The 26750-nt window shown below is 59.4% G+C and overlaps 1 protein-coding gene across 1 annotated transcript; it reads right to left on the bottom strand.

Moving 5' to 3' along the window:
- Window positions 1-1983: 1983 nt before the first annotated feature.
- RCC2 (regulator of chromosome condensation 2) lies at window positions 1984-25312 on the bottom strand. Its single transcript, XM_056122576.1, has 13 exons — window positions 25072-25312; window positions 23672-23960; window positions 18694-18787; window positions 15997-16140; window positions 14033-14164; window positions 13502-13590; window positions 12145-12259; window positions 9898-10064; window positions 6544-6724; window positions 6298-6403; window positions 5693-5765; window positions 4879-4956; window positions 1984-4505 (listed from the first exon to the last, which is right to left on the bottom strand). The coding sequence occupies exons 2-13, from the start codon at window positions 23951-23953 to the stop codon at window positions 4401-4403; spliced, it is 1566 nt and encodes a 521-aa protein (XP_055978551.1). The 5' UTR covers window positions 23954-23960; window positions 25072-25312; the 3' UTR covers window positions 1984-4400.
- Between the last annotated feature and the right edge of the window lie 1438 nt (window positions 25313-26750).

The following is a 26750-nucleotide window of genomic DNA, read 5'->3' on the forward strand; positions in this document are numbered from 1 at the left end:
CCTGGCCTCGTGCAACCACCCTCTCCTAACCAAGTGGTCCGCGACCACCCATCTGTATTCAGATCCCCGGTCCTGTCTGGGAACCTAGACAAGCCCCCTCCTTAGCCAGTGGGATGGCATGCCCATTTCAGCACCAGGAAACCTGCCTCCACTTACCCCATTAAAGTCCTCACTTGTTCTGAACGCATCTGGGAAGTAGCTTCCTGGTCTGGAGACGGGGTCCTCACGAAGGAGAAAAAAGCTGAGTGACTGGGTTGTGTGTGGCTGGGTCCTGTGTGGGGGAGCAGGAACAGGCCGGAGGTGCTACCCCTCACCCTTGAAGGAAGAGGTGGTCGGGTCACTCCCATTCTGAGCCTGAGACCAACTGGGTCTTGGAGTCTGGTGATCACCCCCCCCTCTGACTCTATACCCAGGCCAGCTCTGGGTCCTGCTTGGTAAACTCCTAGAGCGGTTTTTACTGGGCCTGTACCATGTGGAGACTTGCTTTCCAGACAGCGCCAACCAACGGAGACACTAAGGCGTCGGCTAAGGCCAACAATCTGGTGTCCAGGGCCTGGGTTCTCAATGAGCATCGCGTTGGCCACACACTCTTCTAGTGAGTGCCACGTCCTGGTCCGTTCCCGTGCGCCGTTGTGAGCCACTGTCCTGATAGAGAAGCGTGTGCTGAGCCTGTAGACCATAAGCGAGGCCAAGAGGACTGGGAGCCTCTGGATCCCCGAGTGTGCACATGGCCGAGGGTCCTGTATTAAGTAAAGCACAGGGGACGGGCCTGGCACTGGTTGAAATTACTCAGAATCAGCCAGAGATGCTCCTCCTCGAAGCAAGTCCTCTGGGCCTACTGTGCCCCGCTCCACTCACTCCTGCCATCCAGGCCTGAGCTGCACACCTGGGTGAGTCAGGGAGTAACTGAGGGTTTAGGAGTCTCTCACCTGCAGCAGACCCACACCTGCCTGTCTGCCCAGCACCACCACCACCACCCCGAGACCACTTTTCTCAAGTGCCAGCGCTTACCTTCCTCTGTGTGAGCAGGTCCCCAGCTGAGACCCTCGAGAAACTTCCCAGGCTTGGGGATGCCCCCTGTCCAGACCTGCTGTCCGCTGTCCCAGTTGATAGGGCTATTGCATGACGGGGCGGGTGGGGAGGCAGGACAGGGAGTGACCCGGAAGCTCCTACCTCCCTCGCCACCAGCCATGCCCCCCCCCCCCCCACACACACACAGCCCCTACTCCACAAGGAGAGCTCAGGCAGCTACTGCCTCTCCCATTGAAGCCAGAGCCCACACGTGTTCTGTATGCTTGAGCCAGAGGCAGGGTCCTGGATGCAAGTCCTTGGCACTCATCCCAGCACCCACTCTGCCCACCAACAGCGGTTACTGAAGCAACAGGAACCGAAGCCTTCCGAGCTGAAAGATGGCATTGAGGCCAAGGGTTAGCCATGTCCGCGTCCCCTCTAGCAGGGGCCGCCTGGGGCAGGGTCCTGGCTTGCCACTGGTTGAGAGGCATTCCAAGTCAAGTTTCCCGAGGGAGGCAGAGGCAACTTCTGAGCTGCAGCTGCCTGCCGCTGTCGCCAGGGTTATGCTCAAGGGTCAGGGGTCAAGCTATAGAGGGTTAGAGTTCACACAGAACAGACAGCACCCCAAAACTGGGTGTGGGGTGACCAGCAGGGGGGCTGACTGGAGTCTCAGTACAGGCCGGCCAGTATCAGCTGCCTCCCTTTGCAAATCTGGGCTGTGTGCAGGAGACCGCCCTTTCAGGAACATCCCGACTGGCCCAGTGTGAGGGGGCATGGAGTCCATGGTGTGGGCAGGGGCTGTGTGGAAACTCCACCATGGTCACACTCCTAAGAGACAACAGTGGCTGGTTCCCCATGGCTCAGTCCACACACTGCTCTCGGGAGCCCATGGGTGAGCATGGGTGCCCAGACAGCCAGCAGGAGGGACACGCAGAGGGTTTTCTCTCTTACAAAGAATCGCAAAAGCCAAAACAGAGTAAACAATGATGTCGTTTATTTAAAATGCTTACTCCAAGAAATATATATATAAAAAAAAAGACAATTACAGCACTAAACCAGGCACCTTCGACCAAATCCCCTCCTGGTTCCCCTTCGCGCTAAGCCTCCGTCCACCTTCCTCCTGTGTCCACTTTCTCCCTCCTGCGCTGGAAGACTTGGCAGACGCTTCCAAGGGCCAGCACCCTGCCCAGTGCTTGTCCCTCACCCGCCCACTCCTTGTCCTCAAGTCTCCCCTATGGGCAGTTCATTCAAATCCTTTGGGGAAAAGGAGTGACGGGGACAGCAGGACCCCATCCTGCCGTCTGCGAGGGACCTGCTCCTCTCCCGCTCCAGGCCCTGGCGGGGAGCATCTGCAATTGGCTGGTGGCGGCTTTCCGAGGAGTCCACTGCAGACTGGAGCCCCCAGCCTATGTCTGAGGGCAGCTCCTGCCAAAGTGGGGAGCCTAGAAACAGTTCCTTGGCTCTGGGCAACGGCAACACGGGCACCAGAAGCGTGTGCATGAGCCCCGTCTCCAGGAGAGACTCGTCCAGGGAAACGGGGGTCCCACACACACAAGCTTGGAGTCAGATGGTGGTTTGGGGGTGATTTGGACAAATCAGGTTAGTTTAGCAGAAGCTCTCAAGTTGCAGAAGTTTTTCCCCTGGACTATTGACTGAACAGTAGAAATGAGCATGAAATCAGACTGAATCTTGGAAAGAGGCGTGACAGTTGCCCCCTCAGACCTTGGGACTGACCCGGCCAGAGAAGGGTAGGTGCCCTGACAAGGCAGAACCGCCCTGCGGAGTGACGGGACAAGTCGGGGGAGGAGCAACAATTAGATCATTTTTGGCATTTTAACATCAAGACAATGACGAGCGGTAACAATAGCAAAGCAAAAAAGAATTTTTTTTTTAAAAAGACCAATATTCAACTTTCCCATCCACCCAAGTCTCACCCTGGAGTTCTAAACCCCTCTCCCCACCCCAAAGCACCACTGAACTAAAAAATCTATTTTAAAGCACCCAAACCAGTCCAGACCCTCTCGAAACCAAGAGCCCCAGCCAGAGCTGACCCTCTCGGGTCCCAGTGAGAGGAGGGTTCCGGGAAAGGCACCTCGTAACTCACGCAGAGCAGTGCAAACTGGTGACGCGCTTGGGCAGAGGGCCGGGGCGGCAGTCACCGTGTCTGCGCTGACACGTGGGGAAGGGGGACGTCTTCAGTGATCCCGACTATTTGGTACCACAGCCAAGCGTGCGTGACTAGGAAGCTGGGCGCAGAACAGACGCCGAATCTTGGGGCAGAGCGGGCTGGTCCAGCAGGACCCAGCCGGTGGGGGACAGACAGGGGAGCTCGAGGCCGTGAAAGGCGGCACGTCAAGGGCTGGTCCCTTCTCTGCAAGGACTCTAGATTACGCTTTTTGCTGCTGGCTGATCAATCTCTAATGGCGAGTGCTGGCGAGATGGCCCTGGCTCACCGGAGCGGGCTTGGAGCCCCTCTGGAACCAGATCCAACGTCCCCAGGTCTGTGTGACCCCACCCCTTCCTCCTGCCCCCAAGTCCCCACTGGAAGTTCTGCAATCACCTGATTTCATTTGGACTTCTTTTACAGCTAAAGTAGATATATAAATGGCTAAACACAGACCCCAGAGCCCCAGGGACGGCAGATTCTATTAATGTTGCAGCCAAAAGGCAGTAGGGCTTGCAAGCAGCCAAGGGGAAAAAGAACAAAGGCTGGCCTGGGCCGGTCACAAGAGAAAGCAGGAAAGGAGGGCCCAGATGCTTCCAAAGCAGGCGGGCGTGATTCAGGATGGGGACGGTCTTTGCTTAGACGCTGCCGGTTCCCGTAGGGGACATCTGTTTCTGAGTAAACGGTGGCTGCTCTCCCAGGCACCCATTCGGATCACGATGCTAATTACAACCGGAAAGGGGTGTGTTGAGAAGTGTATGGGGGTCCCGGGAGGGAGAAAAACTTTTAAAAAAGAAAGAGAAAAAAAAAAGGAAAAAAGCTAGATTGCTCAAAGTTTTTGCCTCTTTTGTAGGAATGGTAAGTCAACTCTGAGCAAATATTTTAATTAAACGTTGAGGGCGGCGGAAAAAAAAAAAAACCACTTTGGAAAGCATACAGAAAAGGTAGTTGACGTTGAATCACTTACAAAACGGAACCTCAGGGAGTCTAACAAAAAAAATGCACCTTCGGTCAACCATTGCTTTTTTAAATCTCTCCTTTGACTTCCGTCCCAGAGCACGCGGGACGGCAGCGAGTGCAGGTGTGGGGTGGGACGAGTCTCCGCGGGAATGACAGCTGCCGCAGGTGTGCGGTGGGACGAGTCTCCAGCAGGTGCGGAGTGGGACGAGTCTCCGTGGGAATGACAGCTGCCGCAGGTGCGGGGCGGGATGAGCCTCCGGGAGCATTAGAGGGTTCGGGGGTTATACTCTGGCAGTTTCTTGATCTTCTCTTTCTCGGTCTCACTCTCGTCTCTCGCGATCACCAAGGAGTGTGAGTAGCCCATGGCGACCTGGGGAGTAAAGGCAGCGCTGTGTGGGAGGACCCCGAGCGCCCCAGCATCCCCGGGGCCCCTGAATGCACGTCCTGGCCACCGCACAGGGCTCCCTGCTCGCAGTCCCTCCAGGCCCAGAACCCCCACTTCGCCCCCTGGAGGGTGCGCCCCTCGGCTGGCCTCTTGGGGGTCGGAGCAGCAGGGGTGAGTCTGCCCCTCTGCGAGGAGACCGGGCCGGTGGCAGCATCTGGCGCATCTGGCACGCACAAGGCCCATGTCTGAGCCCAGCAGTGGCGGACAGCTCCTGCCCCCTTCTGTGACCCACCAGCAGTGGGGACGCCGCCTGAGGAGGTGGCAGTGCGCGGGTCGCGCTCCCTGGAGCCCCGCTCACCTGCTCTGTGAAGACGCCATCCAGGGTCTTCACCTCTTGGGCCGCAGTGGAAGACTTGGGCTTATGATCTCCGTATCCCTGAGGAGGCAGGCAGGAGACAAGAGGAATGGGGGGCCCTGAAACCCAGACAGGGGAAGGCCAACTCCCACCACCCCGGGGCAAACCCACCGCTCATGGACACCACAGCAGGGAGCGGGGAGCAACGCTTCCCCGCAAAGCTGAGCCAACTGCAGCTTAGCTCCGCCTCAGACCCACAAAGAGACTGACAAAGAGGCTCAGCTGTGGCCTGGGGGTGACAACCCACATCTTCTGGGAGTCCCATCAGGTCCCAGGGCACAAAGAGCCCTCACTACCAACGTGCAGACACTGCCTCTCCAGGCCCGAGAGAGCAAGAGGATCTAGGCATGGCCCCCAAACGCCGGGCAGGGCCAGCTCTCATACAGACAGGGATCCCAAGAGGGCCCCTCGGAGGCCACCCACCAGGTGTGGAGATGGTTTCAGCACCGAGTCCCCCCTCCAGGCCTGCTCTCCATCCAGACCCCAGGCAGGCACAGCAGATGGGCCCCAGGACCATCCACTGAGCTATAAGGCCCAGGCCAAGGAGAGTAGCCAGAGCTGACGGGCACCCACAGAGCCACAGCTCCCGCCATCGGGAGCACCCGTGCCCCTACGTCCAATCACTGGAGGGGCACAGCGGCACCCTAAATGCTGACCCGCACATGGGGGTACTGAATACAAAGTGGGCCTCTGGGGCAGCTTCCCAAGGGCCAAGGCTCTGGCGGGCCAGGTGGGCTCCATCCCTGGCCAGACGTACCAGCTCCCCGAAGGTGGGCGACGGGCCCCAGCTGATGGTGCTCTCATCGGCGGCCACGATGATGCTGCTCTTCCTGTGGAGGGAGGCAGAGACTGTCGCCAGAGTCCCACGGCTCCTAGCTGTGTCCACGTTCCCCTCCCTGCGAGGGCCTCCCCTCCACGTGGCCTCCCAAGAGTATGGCACCACCTCCTGGCCTTAAAAATCAAGCCAGGGCCATCCTGACACACTCACTCAGGTGCGGCCAGCCGAGCATAGGAAAGCCACACAGCCCACCCGCCCGCACCCTGGGCAATGCCATCAGACTCTCACCAAGAGTGCAAGATGGCCGGCCTGTGGCTCAGGGGGCAGAGCACAACCCTAGTACGCACAAGGCCCCGGGCTCTGATGTCCGGCACCGCATGGCCCATGAGCCCTTCTGGGTGTGCCCCCCAGACAGGCACCCTGAGATCCTCCAGGTAGCCTAGCTGCCTTCACCCCCAAACCCACACGCAACACTAGAGTGTCTAAGTGGGGTCCTCAGAGTAAACCGCAGGACATTCATTTCTGCTGGGGCCAGGGGACAACGCAGGGGGGTCCAAGAGAGAGCCAGGGGCCCAGCCACGTACCCGCAAGCCAGGCTCCGGATTCTCCAGCCACAGAGGTCCTGCACGGCCTTCGGGTACATAGTAGACTCACGGGACGTATTGGTAGCCCCCCAGAAAAACAGACCCCCTGGAGAAAGAGAAGCACATTGGCACCACGGGCCGAGAGTGGTAGTCTGGGACGCCAACCAGAAGAGGCCAGGGAGGGCACCACCCCAGCACATTCCGCAGGCTTCTCTGGCAGGGCCGGGGGGGGCGGGGTTCACTCACCCACTTCACTGACAGCGAACGAGCAGGTGTAGCCGGCATAGATCTGGGACGCCCCGCGCCCCGGGAAGTCAAAGAGCTTCACCAGGCGAGGAACCATCTCGTCCTTCTGCTCGGCGTGGCCCAGGCGGCCGTAGCCACCGAAGCCCCAGGAGAAGACGCGCTTCTGTGAGTCCAGAACCAGCTGCAGGGAGAGACACAGGACAAGGTCACAGGCCCGCAGTGCAGGGGCCCAACCTGGCCATTGCAGTTCTGGACCCCGGTGCCAACGCGGACGGCACCTGGGCCAGAGGGAGGGGGACCAGGGCCCCGAGCCGTCAGACTGTTCTTCTGGTAGGCATCAAGAGGTGAGCACTGTTCACGTGACCCAGCAGAAAAACCTACCAGGGGCTGGAGAACTAGTACAGGGTTGAGGGCTGAGAGGGCGGAATCAGGCTGGATCCCTGGCACCACATATGGCCCCCTGAGCCCTGGAATGATGCCAAAATGCACAACCAGGAGTAAGCCCTGAGCACTGCCGCAGGTGGCCCATCCGCAATCTTCCAAGAGAGAAAAAAGGCATGGGGGAGGACGCAAAGGGATAGCACAGCAGGTGGGGCGCTTGCCTTGCTTGTAGCTACCTGGGTTCATATACTAGAACCTGCTAGATTACCTAGCACCTCATATGGTCCCCCCAAGCACTGTCAGAAGTCATCAATGAGCACAGAACCAGAAATAAACCCCGAGCGCCATCAAGTGTGACCTCCCCCCCTCCCCCCCAAAAAACCCGCAAACTAGGAGAGTCAAATGCCCATTTTCCTTTAAGAACACATTTACAAGGCGCTCACCGTGGCACTCAGGGCAGGTAAGGAGGGTGCTTGCCTTGTATGCGGCGAACCCAGGTACAATCCCTGACATTCTGTATGGTCCCCAAGCCCACCAAGAGTGCTTCCTGAGCACTGCTATGCATGGTCCAAAAAACCTTGTATGGCTCTCAGGCACTTATGGCTGTCCTCTGCTAGATTACAAAAATTGGATTTCTAGTTTACAAAAAGTTTTTAGAGGGCTGGTGTGATAGCACAGCGGGTAGGGCGTTTGCCTTGCACACGGCCGACCCAGGTTCGATTCCCAGCATCCCATATGGTCCCCCAAGCACCATCAGGGGGTGCTCCTGTGCATCGCCCAAAAAGAAAGAAAAAAAAGAAAAATAGATTTTATACTTCTCAATAACAAATTAGTTTTTCATTTAAATGTTTGATATTCTGGTTTTTATCTGATCAGGTGTTTTTTGTTTTTACACCCCGATTTTTATTACAAGCCTTTACTTATTGATGCAAACACTTACGCAGTATTATAATATTTTCTAGTACAAATCCAAAATTTGGGACAAAACACACTTTTATAGGCCAATTCAAATTTCTCTTAATAAATTTTAAGTTGTAGGTTTTACCAACTTTGATAAATTTTAAAATGTCAGCACAAAATTATCCACAATTATCCTTTAGATGTATGTATACGCACGTGTGTGTATATATATAAAGTTCTCAAAAAACATTTACTTTATCAACTGATCATTGATTTACAATTTTCTAGGATTTCCAGAGGTAAGCTCTATGTGTATGTGTAGGTGTTCCCCTACATGCACAATGAGGAAAATTTCTCCCATGTGTGAAATTTTACAAAAGCAGCAAAGTAAGGAAACACCAATTGTCAGTGCTGAGCTTACGAGGGGGTTGGCCAGAGGGGCCATTGGGACCTGGGGGAGGGGAGACTGGTGGTAAAGGGGATACTAGAATCACGTGTGCATGAAAGTCTGATAACAGTACTGGAAATCCCAGCAACTCAATTAAAAAAAAAAAAGGTAAAAAAAGGTTCTTTAAATAATATGCATGACAATAGCACAATGTGTAGGGTGCTTGCCTTCCCCGCAGCCGAGCCAGGTTCAATCCCCGGCATCCCATATGGTCCCCTAGCACCTTCAGGAGTAATTCCTGAGTGAAGAGCCAGGAGTAATCCCCGAGTATCGCTGGGTGAGGCCCAAAAAACAAAAAAACAAACAAAATAAATAAATAAATGGAAAAATTAAAGAATAAATAAAAATTAAATAAAATAAATAATAAATAAATACAATAATAAATAATAATAATAATAATAAATAATAAAATAATGCATGAAACTGCCCCCACCAGCAAAGGGCTGCCCGTGCAAAATACCCTTCAGGACAGACCCCCAGCTGCCGCTGGTCCTCACACTGACTAGGCAGGAAGCAGCAGACCCAGGCTGGGCGGTGGTGCTGGCACAGGGCCAGTGGCCCCCACAGGGTTGACCGTCTCCAGCACATGCTTCAACAGGCGTCACACACCCTCTCCCTCAGGTGCAGAGGGAGGCGTTCTGGTGAAGGAAAACACCTAGGTCAACCAAGACCCAGAGGCTGCCCAGAGCTCAGATGTCCCCAGTCCAAGAGCAAAAAGATAACCCAGATGAAAATAAAGACACCAACACGGGCCTGGGAATAAATTCAGCACTGAAAAAGAAAAATACAAACCAGCAAGTAAGATGTATCGTCACAGAGTGAGGCAGGCACTGCATTTTCTAGTATAAGGTGGCACCTACAGAGGGGGCCGAGAAGCGGCCCACCTGCCCTGGGTTTAGACCTTCACTCTCCCCCAGGTACACAGGAGACCAAGCTCCACATTCACCAGGAACATCTCAGGCGGGTGAAGCCTGACTCAGGTTCTCCTCAGGACCTGTCTGATGCGGGACTCACATGACCCCAATAGCAACGTGATCTGAGAGTCCCTGTAAGCCCTGACGGCCCTGTGCACAGGGGCCCCAGAAGGACGCCACCCGGCCCGCGGCAGCCACGGCGAGCCTACCCATCAGGGGAGGAGACTCGGACAGGGCTGGGCCGGCAGCCACATACATCACGCGAGAAGAAAACCAACGGTGACAGACTTATAGGCCGGCTCTCTTAGGCAAAACCATTCCAAGAAGGCAACCAAGGGATAAAAGACACACATACCAAAAAGCTGTTGCTATTTATCTAAAGTGACCTTTAAGGAAACCACCAAAATGATTAAAAATTACTCAGCGTCCTTGGTATGGGATACTGTTTATCAACCTGGAAAGATGCCCGGGGTTAGGCAAAAGGCAGAAGCAGCAAGATACTTACCATGACCCCAATCCAGGCTGCCTGTCTGCCCAGCTACCTCCGTGGACATCCTGGAGGACGCGGTCAACATGAACCGTGCCCTGTGGCGGCCTAAGCGGTACCCCCCAAGAGCAGGGAGTCTCGGCCCCGAGCCCAGGTCCCGGCAGAACCAAGGCCGCTGGGCTCTGGCACAGCCCCTTCTCCACTAATGTGAGGTTCGAGCTTACCGTGTGGTTGGCACCACAGGCCACATCCCGAACGACCACATTTGGGACTGGAAGGATCTGTCCATCCTTGGTCTTCTCGATGAAGATGGCCACACGCCGAGGCACCAGCTCACAGTCGTACTCGATTCTCTGCGCCCGGGCAATGAACTTCCCGTCCGAATTGTGTCCTGCGGCGGCCAGGGAGCCAGCGGTCAGTGGTGGCCTCAGCTTGAAGCCACCACGGTCATGGTCTCTGTGGTCCCAGAGCCTCAGGCCACCCCGAGACCTGCCGGCCACAGCAGTGCCCACCTAGCTCCGCTCTGACCCGGCACAAAGCCAGCAGCAGCCCCTGAGCTCAGCCCCTGACGCGGCCCCAGAGCCGAAGCCCCACCGGAAAAGGCACCCAGTGGCATGCCGGTTACTAAAAAGAACAGTGTGAAAATCTGTCACGTGTGCCTCTCTCTTCAGAGAACTTATTTCTCACTCTAGGTCACCAACCAAGTAAATTACTGACTCAGAGGAACGATCTACTGGTGAATGTGGTGTGTGGGGAGGTCCGTGGTGTCTAAGAAACCACTGAGTAGGCCGAGAATGGCCTCAATTCAAACAGTCCCTGCATTTCCGTGTGTTACTATGACCTAACACCATTCAAGAGTTCAGTGGCACCTGCTTGTCTCGTGCCAGACCAGCAAATGCACCATGAGAAAGAGCAAGGCACCTGGGCGCCCACGAAACCTTCCCCACGATCACATTTCTGCTCCCAAGCTAACCAGGGGCTCCCTGGATTTGCACAATGACACTGGAGAAAAGCTCTTAATTCTACTGTTTTGGTTTTTGGGCCACACCAAGCACTACCCAGGGGCTACTCTGGCTTCGGTGCTTGGGGGTCATTTCCCACTGGTGTCCTGGTGACCGTACCATACCAGGAACTGACCAGGGCTCCAGCATGCAAAGCATGCACTCTAGCCGGGAAACGTGGTCCCCTGAGAACAAGTGTTAAAGCGAAACGTCAAGTTAAGAATACCTGCCTCAACAGAGAAAAGTCAAGACTTCTCGCCGTCCCTTCAAACGCGTATCAAGTAAGAAAATGGGATGCTGAGTAGTGGTGCTGGGGGGTGTACAGTATGCACGGACTCAGTGCTAACCATCACTACCGTTGCCACTGGTATACACAGTAACTACTCGGGGCTCTAGTTGTTGTTATTATTACAGGCACCTAGGACGTTTACCTCTTCCCTGAAGGAAAATCAATGTGCTGTCCCAAACTGCTGGCGTGCAGCTCTGGGGCAGCCGGCGACAGCAGGGAAACGACACGTTTCCAGAAGCAGACCAGACACGCACTTCCGCTGCTGGGCCCCGGGGTGGGGACAGAGCCGGCACCAGGCCTGTGGCCATGGAAACGGTTTCTCCAACAGTCTCCGGCAACTCCCTGGCAACATGCAGTGGATATGCGTAAGGGGCTGTTCTTTCCTATTCACTTCTGACTGGAGGTATATTTAGTTTCCTCGAGTCACTGTTCCCTCCAGTCTGAGGCCAGCGAGCTGCCCCTGGTTCTATTTATACCGCCTCCATCTGCCGGCTCCTAATGACGGGGCCTGACGCCCAGATGCGGGGGCCGCGGGATCCGGAGTGGCGTGCGGCGGAGGAGCCAGCAGAGGGCACCCACTCCTCACCTCCTACTCTGCCAGGGGCCGCGGGCTGGGAAGGAGCCCGGGGAAGAAAACCACTTTGATGTCACGCAGGAAAAGAAAATGGAGGCCGCGTCAGTGAAGGCTGAGCACCGGCTCCCCGGGTCTGCCTCTGCTCTCCACGGGCTCTCGGGAAGTGCGTTTCGGGGGGTGAAAACCCGGGGCCCTCCCTGCTCCGACAGGTCCCCAGCAGCCCAGGCCGGGTGGCTCAGAATCAACTTCCACTCGGGTCAACGTCTCACTTCCCAGGACGACTGACCTCCAATGCAGGAGAGAGGTGGTCCTGTTCCTCCCGACTGCGAACCCTCCGACGTGAAGGGTGCCACACCGGGAAAAGCAATCTCGTGAGCCTGGAGCCCTGACTCCGTTGAAGGCTGGAAGGCTGGTCCTCAGCCTCAGCCCGCTGAGTTACGACGGGTCAGTCCCACCCTGCGAGAGCCACTTAATGGATCCAGGCTATTATCAGATCAATGACCCACATTTCTGATGTATGTGCAGCCCACCTCCCTCCCACCACACACACCGAGTTCCAGCGCTAAATATACTGTTAAGAAGAGAGCTTTTAGAAAGACTTCCATACCCAGCTGACCATATTCAGGGCACCCAAAGGAGTACAGGTTTCCTTTGCAGTCCATTATCATACTGAATTCAGCCCCACAGGCCACTTTGGTAATTGGCTGGCCGTTGTACATTATCTGTAAAGGAAAGATGAAGAACTTCAGAACTTTTTTCTTTTCTTTCTTTTTTTCTTATTCAGATGATCATTTCACGAGTCTAGCTCTCTGCAGCAGGTTGGTATGGAAACAATTTGTGGGTAATGGTGGAAACTCAGTGGACGCGGCCGTTCCGAGGTGGAGTGCAGGCCCTGCATGAACACACGTCTCAGGACACTCCCCACAACCCTGTAAGGTGCTGAGTGCTGAGCTCAGACAGGTCAAAGTGGCGTCACTGCCTAGTCCTGCACATCCCGGTCCCCAGGGAACACAGAACCAACTGGCTGGCCTGGGCAGGAGGGCAGGACAGCAGGACAGGAGAAAGGCACCAGCACTCACGATCTCCTGTGAATCACCAGGGCTGTCAGCCCCGGCTTTGAAATAAACGCTTCCATAAGCAGTCTTGCCAAGCGGGGGAATGAGAATTCTATCTTCTCTTTACTACTGTTGAGATGCTTAATTGGTCTTAATTGAAGGTGTGAGCAAGAAATAACGTCCTTCAAGACTGGGGAGTTTCAGCAAGGCAGTGACGGTCCTGAGTAATCAAACAGGAAAGCTGGAAGCAGCTCTCAGAGAACGGGCCACCGTTCAGGGACTGGGAAAAGAGAAGGGTGGCAGTAGGCAGGGTAGCCCAGCAGGGGTCAGTGAAAGGCCTGGAGGACGCATGAGCACAGGAAACAGTCACTCTGAACACATTACATTCCTCGCAGAGCAAAGGGGGGCAATTCAAACCGTTTCACCCGCCAGAAGCTTGGAGCTTGGCCCCTGCAATCCAAGTCCCTCCCTTGGTCACCTAAATGACTCAGGTCCCAATCGGCCTCACACTTGCAGTTCCCTCCCCTTGTAGGGACAAACCCCACCACCCCTTCAAGTTCACCTTAAATCATTAGGACGCGCAAATAACATTAACTCAGGACTAAGTGTGCTGCGTCTGAGGACCTGGCCAGCAACTCCACAAGTCAACTCACAGAATTTGCGGTAAAGACACATCCTTACATCCGCACCGTTTCTTACTTCAGACCAGGAGAGTTTTAAAACAGGACCTCTCTAAGAAATGTTTTTGTTCAAAGAAAAACACGCTTTTCAGGGCATTCTCCAACTCTAAGTAGTATCAAACTGGTTCCACTCAGAGCATCTCAGCCCTGTTTTTACAAGGATTTGATGAAGTCAAACAACAGAGGAATCCAACACCAACGCAGAGAGAAGAGGGGAGCCGTACGGTACCTGTGCGGGGCTGGGGACAGCGTCAGTCTGGTTGCCCAGGCCCAGCTGGCCCATCTTGTTCTCTCCGAATGCAAAAACGGAGCCCGTTTCTGGAAGGAAAGTGTGATGTCACAACAGAGGGAGTCACACTCAGGTCCTGGGTAGATCTACGATCCCATGTCCGGAAGCAAGAAGCCCAGTTTCCCCACCAGGTAAAATACACGTGACAGCCCTGACCACAGACGGGGCGGTGGACCCCCCGGGAGCAAAGCCGGGTCACAGCAGAGCAGTAAGCCTGCCTTGGGCCCGGTTCCCATGGGGACCGAGGGAGAGAGACACTCAGAGGCTTGGAGTTGCTCCAGGACTTAATTCCTGAGCACTGCTGAGCGCAACATCCGTCGGCTGGGGACGGGACCCCACGGCAGCACGGATGCGGGTGCACACGACGCTGAGGCTGAGCCCCAGCACCACGGGCTGCCTGAGTCACCGTTCTGCAGGGGGCCCCCCAGGCCCACCCTCTGCCCCGCTCAGAAGGACCCAGCAGCTGCTCACCTGTCAACGCCAGAGTGTGGTTCCGCCCACATGCCGCAGACACGATCACCTCGTGGCTGAGGCCCTCGATGAGTTTGGGAGCCTCGACTCTCTTGGTGTCCCCATGTCCCAGCTGCCCCTTCTCGTTGCGGCCTGGCGGTGAAGAACGGCAGAGTGTGGGACACGGCTCCAGGGCCCCACAGGGGAAGAGCCGCGTGGAGGCTCCTCGGTCCTTGCAGGCAGGGCCACCACGAGCCCCTGCCAGCAGCAGGCCACTGGTCCGGCCCGGCCCAGCCCGGCCCGGCTGCCACACACCAGCAGGAGTCCCGAGGCTCGCCACTCTCGCTTCAGGGCACCTGCCAGACAACAGCCCCCTCACGCCCTTCACTCTGGGAGGTATTTTAAGACAGGAACCATTTTCAACACCTGCCTCATACAAGCTTAATTACCTCAGCGCTCTGGGCGTCTACTAGGGGCCAGGTGGCCTCTGTCGTCACTGCCCTAGATAAAGCACGCTCATGGCACAGCGCTGACCCCCCCATCTCCCAGGGGCCGCCCTCCCAAGACCCCCAGCACCAGGCCAAGGACACGTGCTGGGACACCAGCCCATGTACCTGCGGTGGGCCCTGCCACCATATCTGGCCCCAAAGCAGAAGCAGGGAGTAGAATGGGGTGGGACACACACACACACACACACACACACACACACACACACACACACATGCACACATCCTCTTTCCTGGTTTTCAAGGCAAGGCAGGGTAGGAGGGTTCCAGCAAAACTCAGGCGACCCATGGGCCCACCAAGCAAATACGTACTCGGGGCATTTGGAGCGACTGGAGTGGGAAGGGTTCACAGGACTGCACTGTTAGGGTAACTGGAGCAGGAGCTACACCCTCCCCCAGCGATCAACTCTCCATCTTTCATCAGGAGAAAGGGGCCAGGCAGAGCCAGCAGGACCGACCCTGCAGTCATGATATGTGGCAGGAAGAGGCAGCTCAACACAGTGGACCGCCGGGAAGGACCACTCAGGCTGCTCATGGCCGAGGCTGGCTGCACCCAAATGCCACAGACAGGAGCCCACTCTGGGACCATGCCTGCCCCACAGCACCACACCTGGACTGTGGGCCTAGCTAGAGGCAGGGCCACAGCCTGCACAGACGCACCAGGGAAGTGAAACCCAGCACAGCTATCCAGAAGAACACAGGTCAGCCACGAACTTTGCCAGTGTGTGCTGAGCCAGGGAGGGGGAGAGGGGTTGAGGGGCCTGGGGGAAGTGAGGGGAAGCGAGGAGGATGGGGGGAGTGGGGGGGAGGCCTAAAAAGCATGGCACTGGGGCTGGAGCGATAGCCCAGCGGGCAGGGTGTTTGCCTTGCATGCAGCTGACCTGGGTTTCATCCCCGACATCCCATATGGTCCCCCGCGCACCGCCAGGAGCAATTTCTGAGCGCAGAGCCAGGAGTAACCCCAGAGCATCTCTGGGTGTCGCCAAAAAAATTAACAAAACAAAAAAGCACGGGCCTGACAGCATGTCTCCCAGACTCTAAGGTATGAACCGGGCCAGACAGTTGTTGGTCTTCTTCAACTAGATCACAGAATCAGCAGAGTGCAGTAAGACAACAGATGTTAATCTATTTGGACAGCAGCTCACGAAAATGACAAAAAAATGGTTCTAACAGACCAAAGTGAAAACGCAGTCATCTGGCCCGCAGGCAAGCCAAGGGACAGAAATAAAGGGATTTCTGCCCAGCTGGGGGTGTCCAAGAGCCTCCAGAGGGCACGAGGAGAAACAGCCTGAGCGTACAGTTGGGTCAGTGCCCTGGAGAGGACGGACAGGTCGCACGTGGGGAACCCTTGTGCAGGGCGGGAGCCTGGAAGGGGTGTGCTCTCCAGTGAGGGGCCGGGCAGAAGGGGTTGCACAAAACGCAGCAGGAAGCAGGCCGCCCGGGCCCACGAGGGAAGCCCCCTGCGGGGCGCCTACTTACCCCAGCTCCACAGCTTCCCCTCCGTGGTGATGAGGAGGCTGTGGGCAGCACAGGAACCCGACACCACCGTCCGGACCCGGACCCCCGACAGGCACCCATATCGATGGGGCCCCCACAGATTCTGACCGAGATTGCGATAAGCAGCTGCAAGAGAACCAGAATGCAAAAGAATCAGAGAGGGCCGGGGCGGAAGGGCACCCCGAAAGCCCTTGCCAGTGACCGGGGCGCCCCGGCAGAGCCACAGCTGCGGTGATCTCCCCCCGGGCAGGCCCCAGTTCCACCAGCACTGCCACAAGGTACGCTGCACGTCCCCCTCCCCGCTCTGTGGGTGCCTGGTCAGCTCCCCATCTGTCTACCTTCCTGGCCTCCTCCTGCAGGGCCCCGTCCTCCCCTCCCCCATAAGGCACCGTGAGGCACCTCTCCCCGACTGGCCTCCACCCTTCTCAGTCTCTGGCCTTCGGCCTGCATCTTTTCCTAGTGTGCGTATTTTAGCCCCCAGGCCTGGCCGCTTCTTTCCCAGGACGTATGACACAATCCTGCCCTGAACTCTACACAGCCTTGACCCCACGCCCAGGGCCCCCAGATGCCCAGCACTTAGCACTTGGCGCCAAGGGTCGGAGGGAAGAAAAGAAACGGCCTCCTTCACCAGCAGGGAAGGCACAATCAACTTTTTTCTGCTCTGTACTTTCAATGTGGGGCTCCAAAGGATAGAACGTGAGGGCTTCTGGGTCTGTGGCAATAACGAAATGCTAAACAATGTGGAACTGACTGCATCATATTGATCCTGATGCAGGAAGCGACTAAAAGGCTGATTTCTCATCCGTGTTACCTGGCTCCACGGGAAAAACCACCTATCAAACTAGCCAACATGCACTAGCCAACATGCAATGGTGCCCGTGTTGCCAGCGTCCACCAGAAGAGGGCGCCACCTGGTCCTCTAGCCTTCAGTGACTAAGGGGACCGGAGGTCAGGGGAAGGGAAATCCTGCCTCATTAAGCAGTACAAGTCAGAATGCCACAGGCCAACACCCTGGCTTCTCACCTGAGCCCTCACTACTAAAAGGTGTTAGCAAACGCAACAAATCTCTTGGGGGAAGGAGCAAATCAAAAGCAACTGCCCTCGAGGTTACCTCCTGCTTAGCATGAAGGCCCTGCAGAGAGCAGCAGGACAGGTGTGGAGGGCCCATGGCCCCTCCCCAGGCCATCCAGTCCCAGGAGCCACCCCTGGGGCCTGGGGGGCAGAGCAGAGGGGACATCTGCTGGCCTCCCGCAGAGTCCCAAGGCAGGCCTAGCCAGGCTGCAGGCGCTCCTCAGCCCCAGGACTGGTCCTCCTCAGACAGGGCAGGAACTGCGGTGGTCACGCCAACGGGCGGGCACCCAGCCTGCTCCAGGCCCCGTGGGGAGGCAGGCCCACGGCAAGGCGAGCAGAGAACCAGGGCAGAAGGGGAAAAGGTCCTGCCCCTGTTCTGGCCAACTATGAGCAAACAGACCCTTTTTATGCCTGTCTACTGGCCAATACGTCAGAGGGACCGAGAGTGCTTTTAAATACTTTGACAATTCAAAATACATAGATAGATACACACCTTCATTCAGAGGGAGACAGGACAGGCAGGCAAAGGTGAAAATGGGCCGAGGTAAAAACTGCAAGGCGGCCCCAATCAACGCAAAATCCATCCAACTCTTCCCAAGAGTTTTCTGAGAAGCTACAGCCCAGGCCAGGGACAGGCAGCGGCTGCCATGGTCACCCGCGGGGACGGGGTGCCGGGAGGCCGGCTGCCAGGCTGCTCGGGCTGGGCCCCCTCCACGCTCACTCCACCGGCCCCGCGCCACCGAGCGAGCGCATCTCCCAGGCCTGTCTGGAGGCACCGGGGAGTGTCAGCGTGCAAATATTTGCTCTCTGAGCAATGCTGGAAAGTACTTTGGGACGGTCTCCAAGTGAAATCAAGAAGCCATAAACGGTGGCGCAGGGCCAGCATCCCTCTCTGGGATGGGCCGATGCTCTCCTGAGGACAAAGAGCGGTTTCCGGAAAGCATCTGGGAGCGCCAAGCCCCTTCTCGGGCCCTCTGTTCCCAGCGCCCGTCCACGCTGTCGCACCAGCTCCTGCACCTCTGCGGCCGCTTGCAAGGACGCGCGGGCTCTCCTCAACGCCCGGCAGTCCGACGTCTGCCTTCTAACAGGTGTCGGGGACACCCTGGCGGTCAGCTTTGTTTTGAGGGCCAGGCGAGCGTACTGTGTCGGGCCGACTCCCAGTGGAGATGGAGACTCCTCGGGCTCAGTGTGAGGCAGGGCACCTGGGCCTCGGGCGGGCAAAGCGCACACCTGGCCCGGCCCCTCATGCCATCTTCCCGATGCCAAGGACCAGTCTCATCTTAATGAAAATCAGTGAGAGGAAGACCCAAAAAATGGTGCCGATGTTGATCTCAGGCTACTGATTATTTTTACATTTCTGTTTGACCTTAAATAGATCTCTAAAGGCAGAGCTATGTGGTGAGAAGCTCCCAACCAGACCAGGACTCAAAATCCAGCGCCACCACTCCGGCGGCCGTATGGCCTCAGGTGCGTCACTAAGTCTCTCTGATCGGTCCTACAGCGAATACCCACCTGGCGAACGAGCTCCAGAATACACTGGACACCTAGAACATAGGAAGCACTCAATGAATCGTAGCTGCTCGTATTTTCAGAAACCATTTCTCATACCTTGTTGTTTAGGCACTTCTTTGCGACCAATCAAGTCCCAGTTGGTTGCCCCAAAAATCAAAAGCTGCCCTTTGCACTTAGACCCTTCGAGTTTCTACGGAGACAGAGAGAGGGAGAGAGGGGAGAGACATTAGCTTGCAAGGCGGCTCCTGACTTTCCAACTCCGTCTCAGAGAGCAAAAACCCAGAAGGGTTCATCCCCGGGCTCCCCGCGGGCGGGCACAGTGGGCACGGGCTGGGTGGGGGCGCTCCGCGGCCCACTGCCCGGTGCAGACTCGCAAACCTGCCACGGCTGCCCAACAGCTATGCCCAGGCTTGGCTACAGCCTCCAATTCCTCTCTGAACAGCTTTCGCTAAACTCCCAAGGAACAAGGCTGCACCAACCCTTCCCTGCATTCTGCACCCTGCCCCGTACGGGTACCCGCAAGCCACCCACTGGGCCACGCGGGCTTTCCGGGGGGGGGGCACCCGTGCGGGGCCTCCATCCACCCCGAGCCACACACCCTGCAGTGCCGCCCACATGCTCCCCAGTGCCAATCCCACCCAAGGAGGACATGGAAGTGGCCGTTCGCCTCCCGAAGGGGCCTACAGGCCCAGTGTTCCTTTGATGGGCTCATCCTCACTGCTGGCCCAGAGACCCGGGGGGGGGGGGGGGTGTCCCCGTGGGGTCCCGTGGGGTGTTAAGTGGGGGAGAGGGAGAGGCTGTGGGTCCCCGGCAAGGCACTACAATCCTCCTCCTGGACACACAACACTCGTCACAAGGGTCACTCAGACCATCTGCGGAAATGTGTCACTCGGGGAGGCCTCTTGTCACTCCACTCTCTGCCCTCTGCTCGGCGTCGGGAACGCCCAAGTGCACTCTGGGAGAGGCGGGGTGGGGTGGGGGGAGCCTGGCAGGCAGTCGCCCCCCCCCTTCTGCTTCCCTCCTCCGCCACACTGCCCCACGGCAGTCACTGCAGGGGGCAGTTCTGTGGGTTCACAGACTTCTTGAAAGGTGGAGATGAGGAAAGGCCCACTGGGAAGCCTCCGACGGCGCCTGTGTTTTTCAGATGAGCACATCTGACGGTTCCAACAGTTTGGGACCTTTGCGTGACCCAAAGCTGCGGCCAGGGTGACAGGTCCCATCCTGCTCGCCTGCTCAGCCACTTCTGAACACGTCACCCCGTCAGCCGGGGAAGGGAAGACAGCTCGGAAGGGAGGAGGGCTCGGCTGCGTCTGAATTATTGAGCGTGCGACCTGGACGGGAGGGGAGGGGAGGGGAGGGAGGGAGGGGAGAGGAAGGCAGTGCCAGCACGCAGCGGTGCCCGCGGACTCGGCTTACTTGAGCGGGAGCCTAGTTTCCCCCAGATGGTTATCGCCCCTTTGTGCAATGAGACAGGCAGCCGTCGGGGGCTCCTCTGCCAGGTCCCCCCCAGGAGCAGCCCTGGGCTTGCTCCACAGGACGCGCGGGAAGGGGGGTGGGGGGGTGGGGGGGTCGGAGCAGCCACTCGGAATGGGCCCTGGAATGAGGCAGCCGCGCGCTCCCCCGCCCCTGCACCAGAAGGGCGCCCAGCGCCAAGTGCGGCCCTGGCCGTCTAGACAGGGAAACCGCCCGGCACGGAGATCCCCACTCACGACAGCACCGCTGCCCGGCGCTGCTCCCTGCTGGCTGCAGGCCCCGGCCCCACTGCCAGGACTCGCTGCCATGACCATGCGCGGGAACGGGCTTCCCTTTGTGCCCGGGAGACGCCAGCCTTGGCAGGAGCCGGCAAGCCACTATGGCGAGGGGCCCACGGAGCAGCAGCTACGGAGTCCAACACAACCCAGCCCTCTCGGCTCTACGGGGGAGCGAGGCGGGGGCAGCCCCGGGCGCGGGATCTCCTCCTGGGACCAGGTCTGACCCCCGGAAAGCGAGCAGCACGGAGTCTGACTGATGCTCACGTCAGGGCCTCGGCAGCTCACACACTGGGCAGAGGTGGCAGACTCTGGTGATTAACGCCACTCTCTACCTTCTAGGAAACAAAACCTCACACAGCACACAGAAACAGACCTCCAAACCCCCCTCCAATGTCAGCCCATCTCTGTGATGGGCTTGGCCCATCTGGTGGGGGAAGGCCGGGTGCCTGGGGACTCCTTCCAGCAGGGCTCCCCGCCAGACTGCCGAGGCTGAGCGGCCCAAAATGTCCACCCAGCTGCCAGTGACGTGGACGGACGCAGTGTCTGCGACACTGGCCACTGCCACGTGGCAGGAGAGCCAACACCGAGTGGCCCAGTTGGGACGAGCAGACCCATCTCACTGGCTGCCTCTCCACACGGAGACATGAAACCCGGAGCTCGTGGCCCATGGGGGCTTGTGAACCACTGCCCAGGTGCTATCAGCCCGCCCGTGGTGAAGCTTTCAACACACATCCATTTAGAAGACCACCGGCAGGAGAAGGGAGGAGCATTCACAGAAACGACCGCAACAACAAATTCTCCAGTGGGTCCCCAAGTACAACAGACTTGAAGTCAGGTTCTCAGCGGGAGGTACGTGGTGCTCTCAGAGTGAACAGACTGTCTCAGGGCCCGTGAACACTCAGCAGCCCTATGCTACAGACAAGACGAGGCCATGAAAGACGCGAACACTCCATGTTCTACCCTTCGGACCAGGGTGGGCTCGGGACAGAGTTGGGAGGTCCACAGGGATTCAGACTTAGCCAACCCACGCAGTGAGTAACACAGACCATAACTCTAGAAACCTGCATCCCAGCAAGAGTACCTTCTGAGATTGAAATATGGGTTTTATATAAACACGGCCTCTTAACCCCCCCCCATGAAAATGGGGCTCATGGTCCTTAAGCCCAACAATCCACAGCTCTGCCTCCACTGAGGGCTGCCTCGTTCCAGATCAATACAGAACATCCCAGGTGGGGACAATGGACCAGAGAGAGTAGGGTGAAGACCAACCAGGGGATGTGCCCACCTAGGACAGCGTGGGCCCAGTCCTGCCCCGGACCCAACCCCAAAAGATGCAACAAAAACTAACTTGGGTTGGAGAGGTAGTACAGCCAGTAAGATGCTTGCGCTGCAAGAACCGACCCTGGTTCAGTTCCCCTGCAAATGGTCCCCCAGCACTCCCTGAGCAGCCAGGAGTATAAGCCCTGAGCAAAGCTGGGTATAGCCCAAACCAACGACCAACCCCCTTAAGTTGAGGAAGCAGGGGAGCCTTCCTGCAGGTAGGGTGCCTTGGGGGCTGTGCCACCAGCCCACAGAAACTGCTTCCCAGCCTCACACGCACACGGACCTCCGATCTCACAACTCTGTGCAGTCCTGGGACCCTGGCTGTTCCCACCCTCCTCTCTCCCGTGAAACTCAGCAATGGGAGAAAGATTCATTTTCAACAACAGACCCACTTGCTCTAACAGGCCGCTGGCCCGCACTGGGCACTCCCTGGAGAAAGCAAGTGGGCAGGAGAGCCTCTGAGCATCCTTGTCCTGTGGACACAAGGAGCCCATCTGCCAGAGGACAGCATCTCCAGGACTCCCACGTCCACACCCCTGGTTCCCTTCTGCCCCAGGGAGGCCTCCTGCTCCCTCCTGGGCAGGGGGCCCCACACTACAGTCTCACGTGAGACTCTGCCAGCCCGCGGCAGCGGGGATGACATCAGGAAAATCCAGCCCTGCGTGATCTCAGGGGAGGCCCAGCAACTCTGTGCCCCAGTTTCCTCATCTAGAAAGTGGATGTAGAAACGACACTTAAGTCACTGCCTGAGGTGGGGGGGGGGAGGGAGGGAGAGGGATGCGGGGGTAATGGGACACGCTGACTCGCAAAAGTCGGCCACGGGCTTCGGGGAGAAAGCAGGACCTCTCCGCGACCGGACATCCTCGGTCAGGGTCACCAAGAACGGGACCCAAGTCCAGAGCGGTCCCGGCCGCTCACACCGGGGGAGCCACGCGGGCCGGGCCGGGCCAGGGCAGGGCAGGGCAGGGGTCTGGGGGGCCGGCGCGGCTGCAGGTGCGGGGCAGGAGATAGAGAAACTGCCCCCCACCTCCACCGCGGCTCCCGCAGGGACAGGGATGCTTCTCCCCGGTCGGGCCCGGGGGAGGGGGGCAGCCTGCGTTGCACAGCCCACCGGGGGCCACGCCACCCCACCCCCCAGCGCGCGTGCACGCTTCAGCGCGCCCTCCCGGACCACACGCGGCGAACAAAGCCCCAGCACCTGGGGGTGCGGGGGAGGCGGGGGCTTCCCGACCTCGGGGAGCGGGGGGAGGAGGGACGGTGGGGTGGGGGGGAGGGGGACGTGCGGAGCATGCGCCCCGCGGCCGCCCGCCCCCGCCCCCGCCCCCGCGGGGCGCGAGACGGCGCAGGCTCGGAGGGGGCATGCGCGGCGGCCGCCAGGCCCCGCCCCCCCGGGGCGCCCGAGCCGAGGCGGCGGGAACCTCAAAGCCCCGGCGCCGCCGCCGCTGCCGCCGCCGCCGCGCCCCGCGGGGCCCGCCGCCCCCGCCCCGCCCCGCCGCCCGGCCGACGGACGGACGGACCAACGGACGGACGCACGAGCGCACCAGCGGGCGGCAGGCGCCACGCGCGCAGGGCCCCGCGCCCGCGCCCCGGGCCGGCCCGACACAACTTGGGCAAAGTGTCCCCTCCCGGGGCGGGGAGCGAGGGAGGGGCGCGCGGCGCCGGGGGCGGGGCCATGACCCCCTGGCGCGGGCCTCGGGCTGCTCCGCTCGGGCCGCCCCTCCCCCGCGGGGGGCCCCGGGGCGCGCGCGCCCCAACCGCCAACGGCCGCGCGGGCGGGCTGGGCCGGGCTAGGCCGCGGCCCGCACCCCGCACCCCGCGCCCCGCGCGCCCCCCGCCGGCCCGCGCCCGCCCCCGCGCCCTTTTGTTGTGCGGCGGCGGCGGGGCTGAATCATCCCCGCGGCCTGCGCGCGCCCCGCGCCCGCGCGCAGGACACCCCCCCTCCCCGCCCGCGCGCCCCCTCCCCCGCCCCCCCCTCCCGGGACCCCGCGCCCCGCACTCACGACGCGCTCCTTGGTGTGCTCGGGCTCGGTGATGATGACGGCCGCGCCGGCCTTGGCCGCCGCCGGCCGCGCCGCCCGCTTGCCCGCGCCGGGAGCCCCGTCGAGCTCCAGGCCGTCCTCGTCGCCGCTGCTGCCGCCGCCGCTGCTGCTGCTGCAGCGCTCGGGCCGCTCGCGCTTCCTGCCCGCCGGGCCGCCGCGCTTCCTGGGCCCCGCGCGGGCCGTGCCGTTGCCCGAGCTCGGCTCCTCCCAGGCCGCCGCCGCCGCCGCCTTCTTCCTGGGCATGGTCGCGCTGGAGGAGACACGGGGCCGCGGCGCACAATGGACGGGTTATAAACTGCGCGGGGGGAGGGGAGCGCCGCCGAGCCACCGGCCTCCACTTCCTCCCCTGCCCTCCCCGAAGCGGCGGCCGCGGGGTGGGCGGAGTGGGGGCGAGCCGGGAAGGAAATCGCGCCCCTCCCGGGCCCGCGGCTCCGCGCCGCCGGGGAATCCCGCACAGGGGCCCAGGGCTTCCCCCCCACGCCCCCCCCCCGGCACCCCGGACTGCAGTACCCGGAGGGGCGAGAAGGTGGGGGGGGGAATGTGAAAAAGAAAGCGATGGAGAGCCCCGGCCCATGCCCAACTTAGGGCTCGCTTGCACCGCATCACGATTGCAGCCTGGTCCCCCGGCCAAAATAAAAGTGAAGGGGAGAGGAAAGGGCCTCCCGGTCTCGCAGGTTTCCACGAGCGAAGGCTTCAGGACACTTCCCCAAAGCCCCCCTGACTCCTGGGGCGGTCCAGGCGCGCCCCCCTTCCCCGGCCGCCCCACCTGCTGCTTTTGTTCCTGCGCCCCCCGCCCCCAGCCCACTCCGTTAAATGCGGGGCTCTCCGCGCCTCCCCCCACCCCCCCACGCCACAAGTCCTGCCCGAGCCCTCCGTCTCGCCCAGCCCGCAGGCTCGGACCCCGGACTCCAACCAGCTGAATCCCCCGGGGAGAGGAGGGGGAGGGAATAAAGCCGGCCCCCAGCCCCAAAACACCTGCTCCGACACACACGGAAAATAAAAACTTTAATCGTGCCCAACTCTCCCGGTGCCTCCCGGAACGCGCCGGCCGCTCGGCGCCCCGCTCCGCCGCGACTTCCCCCCCGGGAGTCCCTACGCTTTCGCCCCGTCTGCTGCTGCTTTTTTTTTTATTATTGATTTTGAACAATGGGATCTCTGTCTGTCTCCGATTAAACCACGTGGATCCGCCTTCCTTCCCCTTTTTTTTATTCATTCAGTCCCCCCACCCCACCCCCTCTTCTTTCTCTAGGGGTTTTTTTTTTGCCTTTTCTCCTTAAAAAGAAAAAAAACCAACAACGGTAGGGGGACTTTCCCAGACCCCCGCGAACTGATCGCTGTCGATTTTGATGTCCAGCCCCTACCTGGTTGGAGTGATGAGAAACCGGAGAGAAAAAGGATGAGGAGCAACTAAAAGACGAACCGGAGGGCGCTTTTTTTTTTCTTTCTTTCTTTCTCTCTTTTTTTTTTTCCTTTCCTCTTTTCTCCCCCGGCCCAGACGAGGGCTCCAGCCCACTCACCAGATACACTTAAAATGTAAATACGAGCTTCCAGAACAAATGCTACAACACAAAACAGAAACACATGTTCGGCCCGGCGGCAAGCGAGCGCGCGGCGGGGCGGGCGGCGAGGGTCCCGGGGCGCGCGCGCCCCCTGCCGGCCGGCGGACCCCGCGCCGGCGCCGCCCCCGCCCGAGCCTGCGCGGGCGCCACGCCGCCAGCCCCGAGCCCCGCCGCCGCCGCCGCCGCCGCCGCGCCCGGCCCCCGCCGCGCCGCCCGTCTGCGCAGCGCCCTGCGCGCTGCAGGCTGCTCGGCTCGGGGGTGCGCGAGCGTGGCCGGTTGCCTTTCCCGGGCGCGTCTAGACAGGTCACCCGAGGACACTCGCTCCTGGAAAAGAGTTTCTGGGCTGGCGCGGCGGCCCGCGGGGGACGTGCCCGCGAGGAGCGGTGGCCCTGAGAGATGAACATAGACACTTCGGAGCATCTTGTCCTCCGGGAGGGGGGAGCTGCATTTTACCCCCCACCCCCTGCTTTTGTGGACCCGCGCCGTCTGCCCGTCCTTGCACAGAGGTTCCTCTGCAGACAGGGACGAGTAATTTGGAGGCCCAGGATACCCCGGAGCCAGTGGGTCTTGAGGATTTTCCTCTTTGAGGGACCAGTGTCTTGAGTCCCTCGATGTGCAGGCACCCTGTGCTGTTTGCTGAGAGCGCAAGGCTAGGGAACAGGACTCCTCTTCTAGTGCTCCTAGCGGACAGCACAGTGTAGTGGGAAAGAAAAAGGAAGGAATTAAGGGGTGCTGGGGTTCAGGGAGCCACTCGCTCAAAACATGGCACCCTGAATTTGGGGGGCGGAGAGTGGGGGAGGGACCCAATCCAATCCGGTGCCCCACGTGGAATGTCAGTACGAGCGCTATCCCACTTTGCAGAGCAAAGGGCCTTACCTCTGAGGGCAAAGAACAACGAAAAGAACCCGAAGAAGTGGCATTACCACCTGACCCCCACTTTCCTCATCTGGTGACTTCATCAAACCTCACTGGGAAAACACGGGCCCCATTCTTGGGTCTGTGTGTTGGGGGGAGAGGTCTTCCTCCTGAAGGTTCCAGAATCACACAAAATAAGGCTGAGGGGCAGGAAGAGGGCTCCAAGGGACAGGTGCTCCGGTTTAATGGGCGGAAAGGAGGCCTGGGCTTGAACTCCATGGTCCTGGAGTGCTCTGGGGAGGGGATCCCCAGGACTAAGCTAGACACTCCCACCCCCTGCCGCCGCATTGCCCAAAACCAGAGACAGAAGAAAAACCAGAGACAGAAGATAAAGTCGCATGCTTGTCTCCTGTTAATCTGTCACCGGCAGGATAACTTTACAGCCCCAGATAAGGTGCCCCAGAAGGTGGGGGAAACTTTCCTCCTCCCCCCACCCTCAGCCCTGCAAAGTGCAGGTCAGTTTGGGGCTGGAGTTCACCCCTTTCCAAGCCTGGCAGCCTGAATGATAGAGAACTGGGCTGGGTGACTCCATCTGGTTGGGCATGGACGGGTCAGGAAACTGTTCC

Source organism: Sorex fumeus, unplaced genomic scaffold (assembly GCF_029834395.1).
Source record: "Sorex fumeus unplaced genomic scaffold, SorFum_2.1 ptg000047l, whole genome shotgun sequence".
Classification (NCBI taxonomy): Eukaryota; Metazoa; Chordata; class Mammalia; order Eulipotyphla; family Soricidae; genus Sorex; species Sorex fumeus.

What these genes read in the sequence shown, in the direction of transcription:
- RCC2 (XM_056122576.1), bottom strand. Translation starts at nt 23,953, where the DNA reads ATGCCCAGGAAGAAGGCGGCGGCGGCGGCGGCCTGGGAGGAGCCGAGC. An exon ending in AGAAGTGCCTAAACAACAAG is followed by an intron (nt 16,141 to 18,693) that starts GTATGAGAAATG and finishes GTTCTCTTGCAG; the next exon opens with CTGCTTATCGCAATCTCGGT. An exon ending in ATCCGGAGCCTGGCTTGCGG is followed by an intron (nt 5,766 to 6,297) that starts GTACGTGGCTGG and finishes CTCCCTCCACAG; the next exon opens with GAAGAGCAGCATCATCGTGG.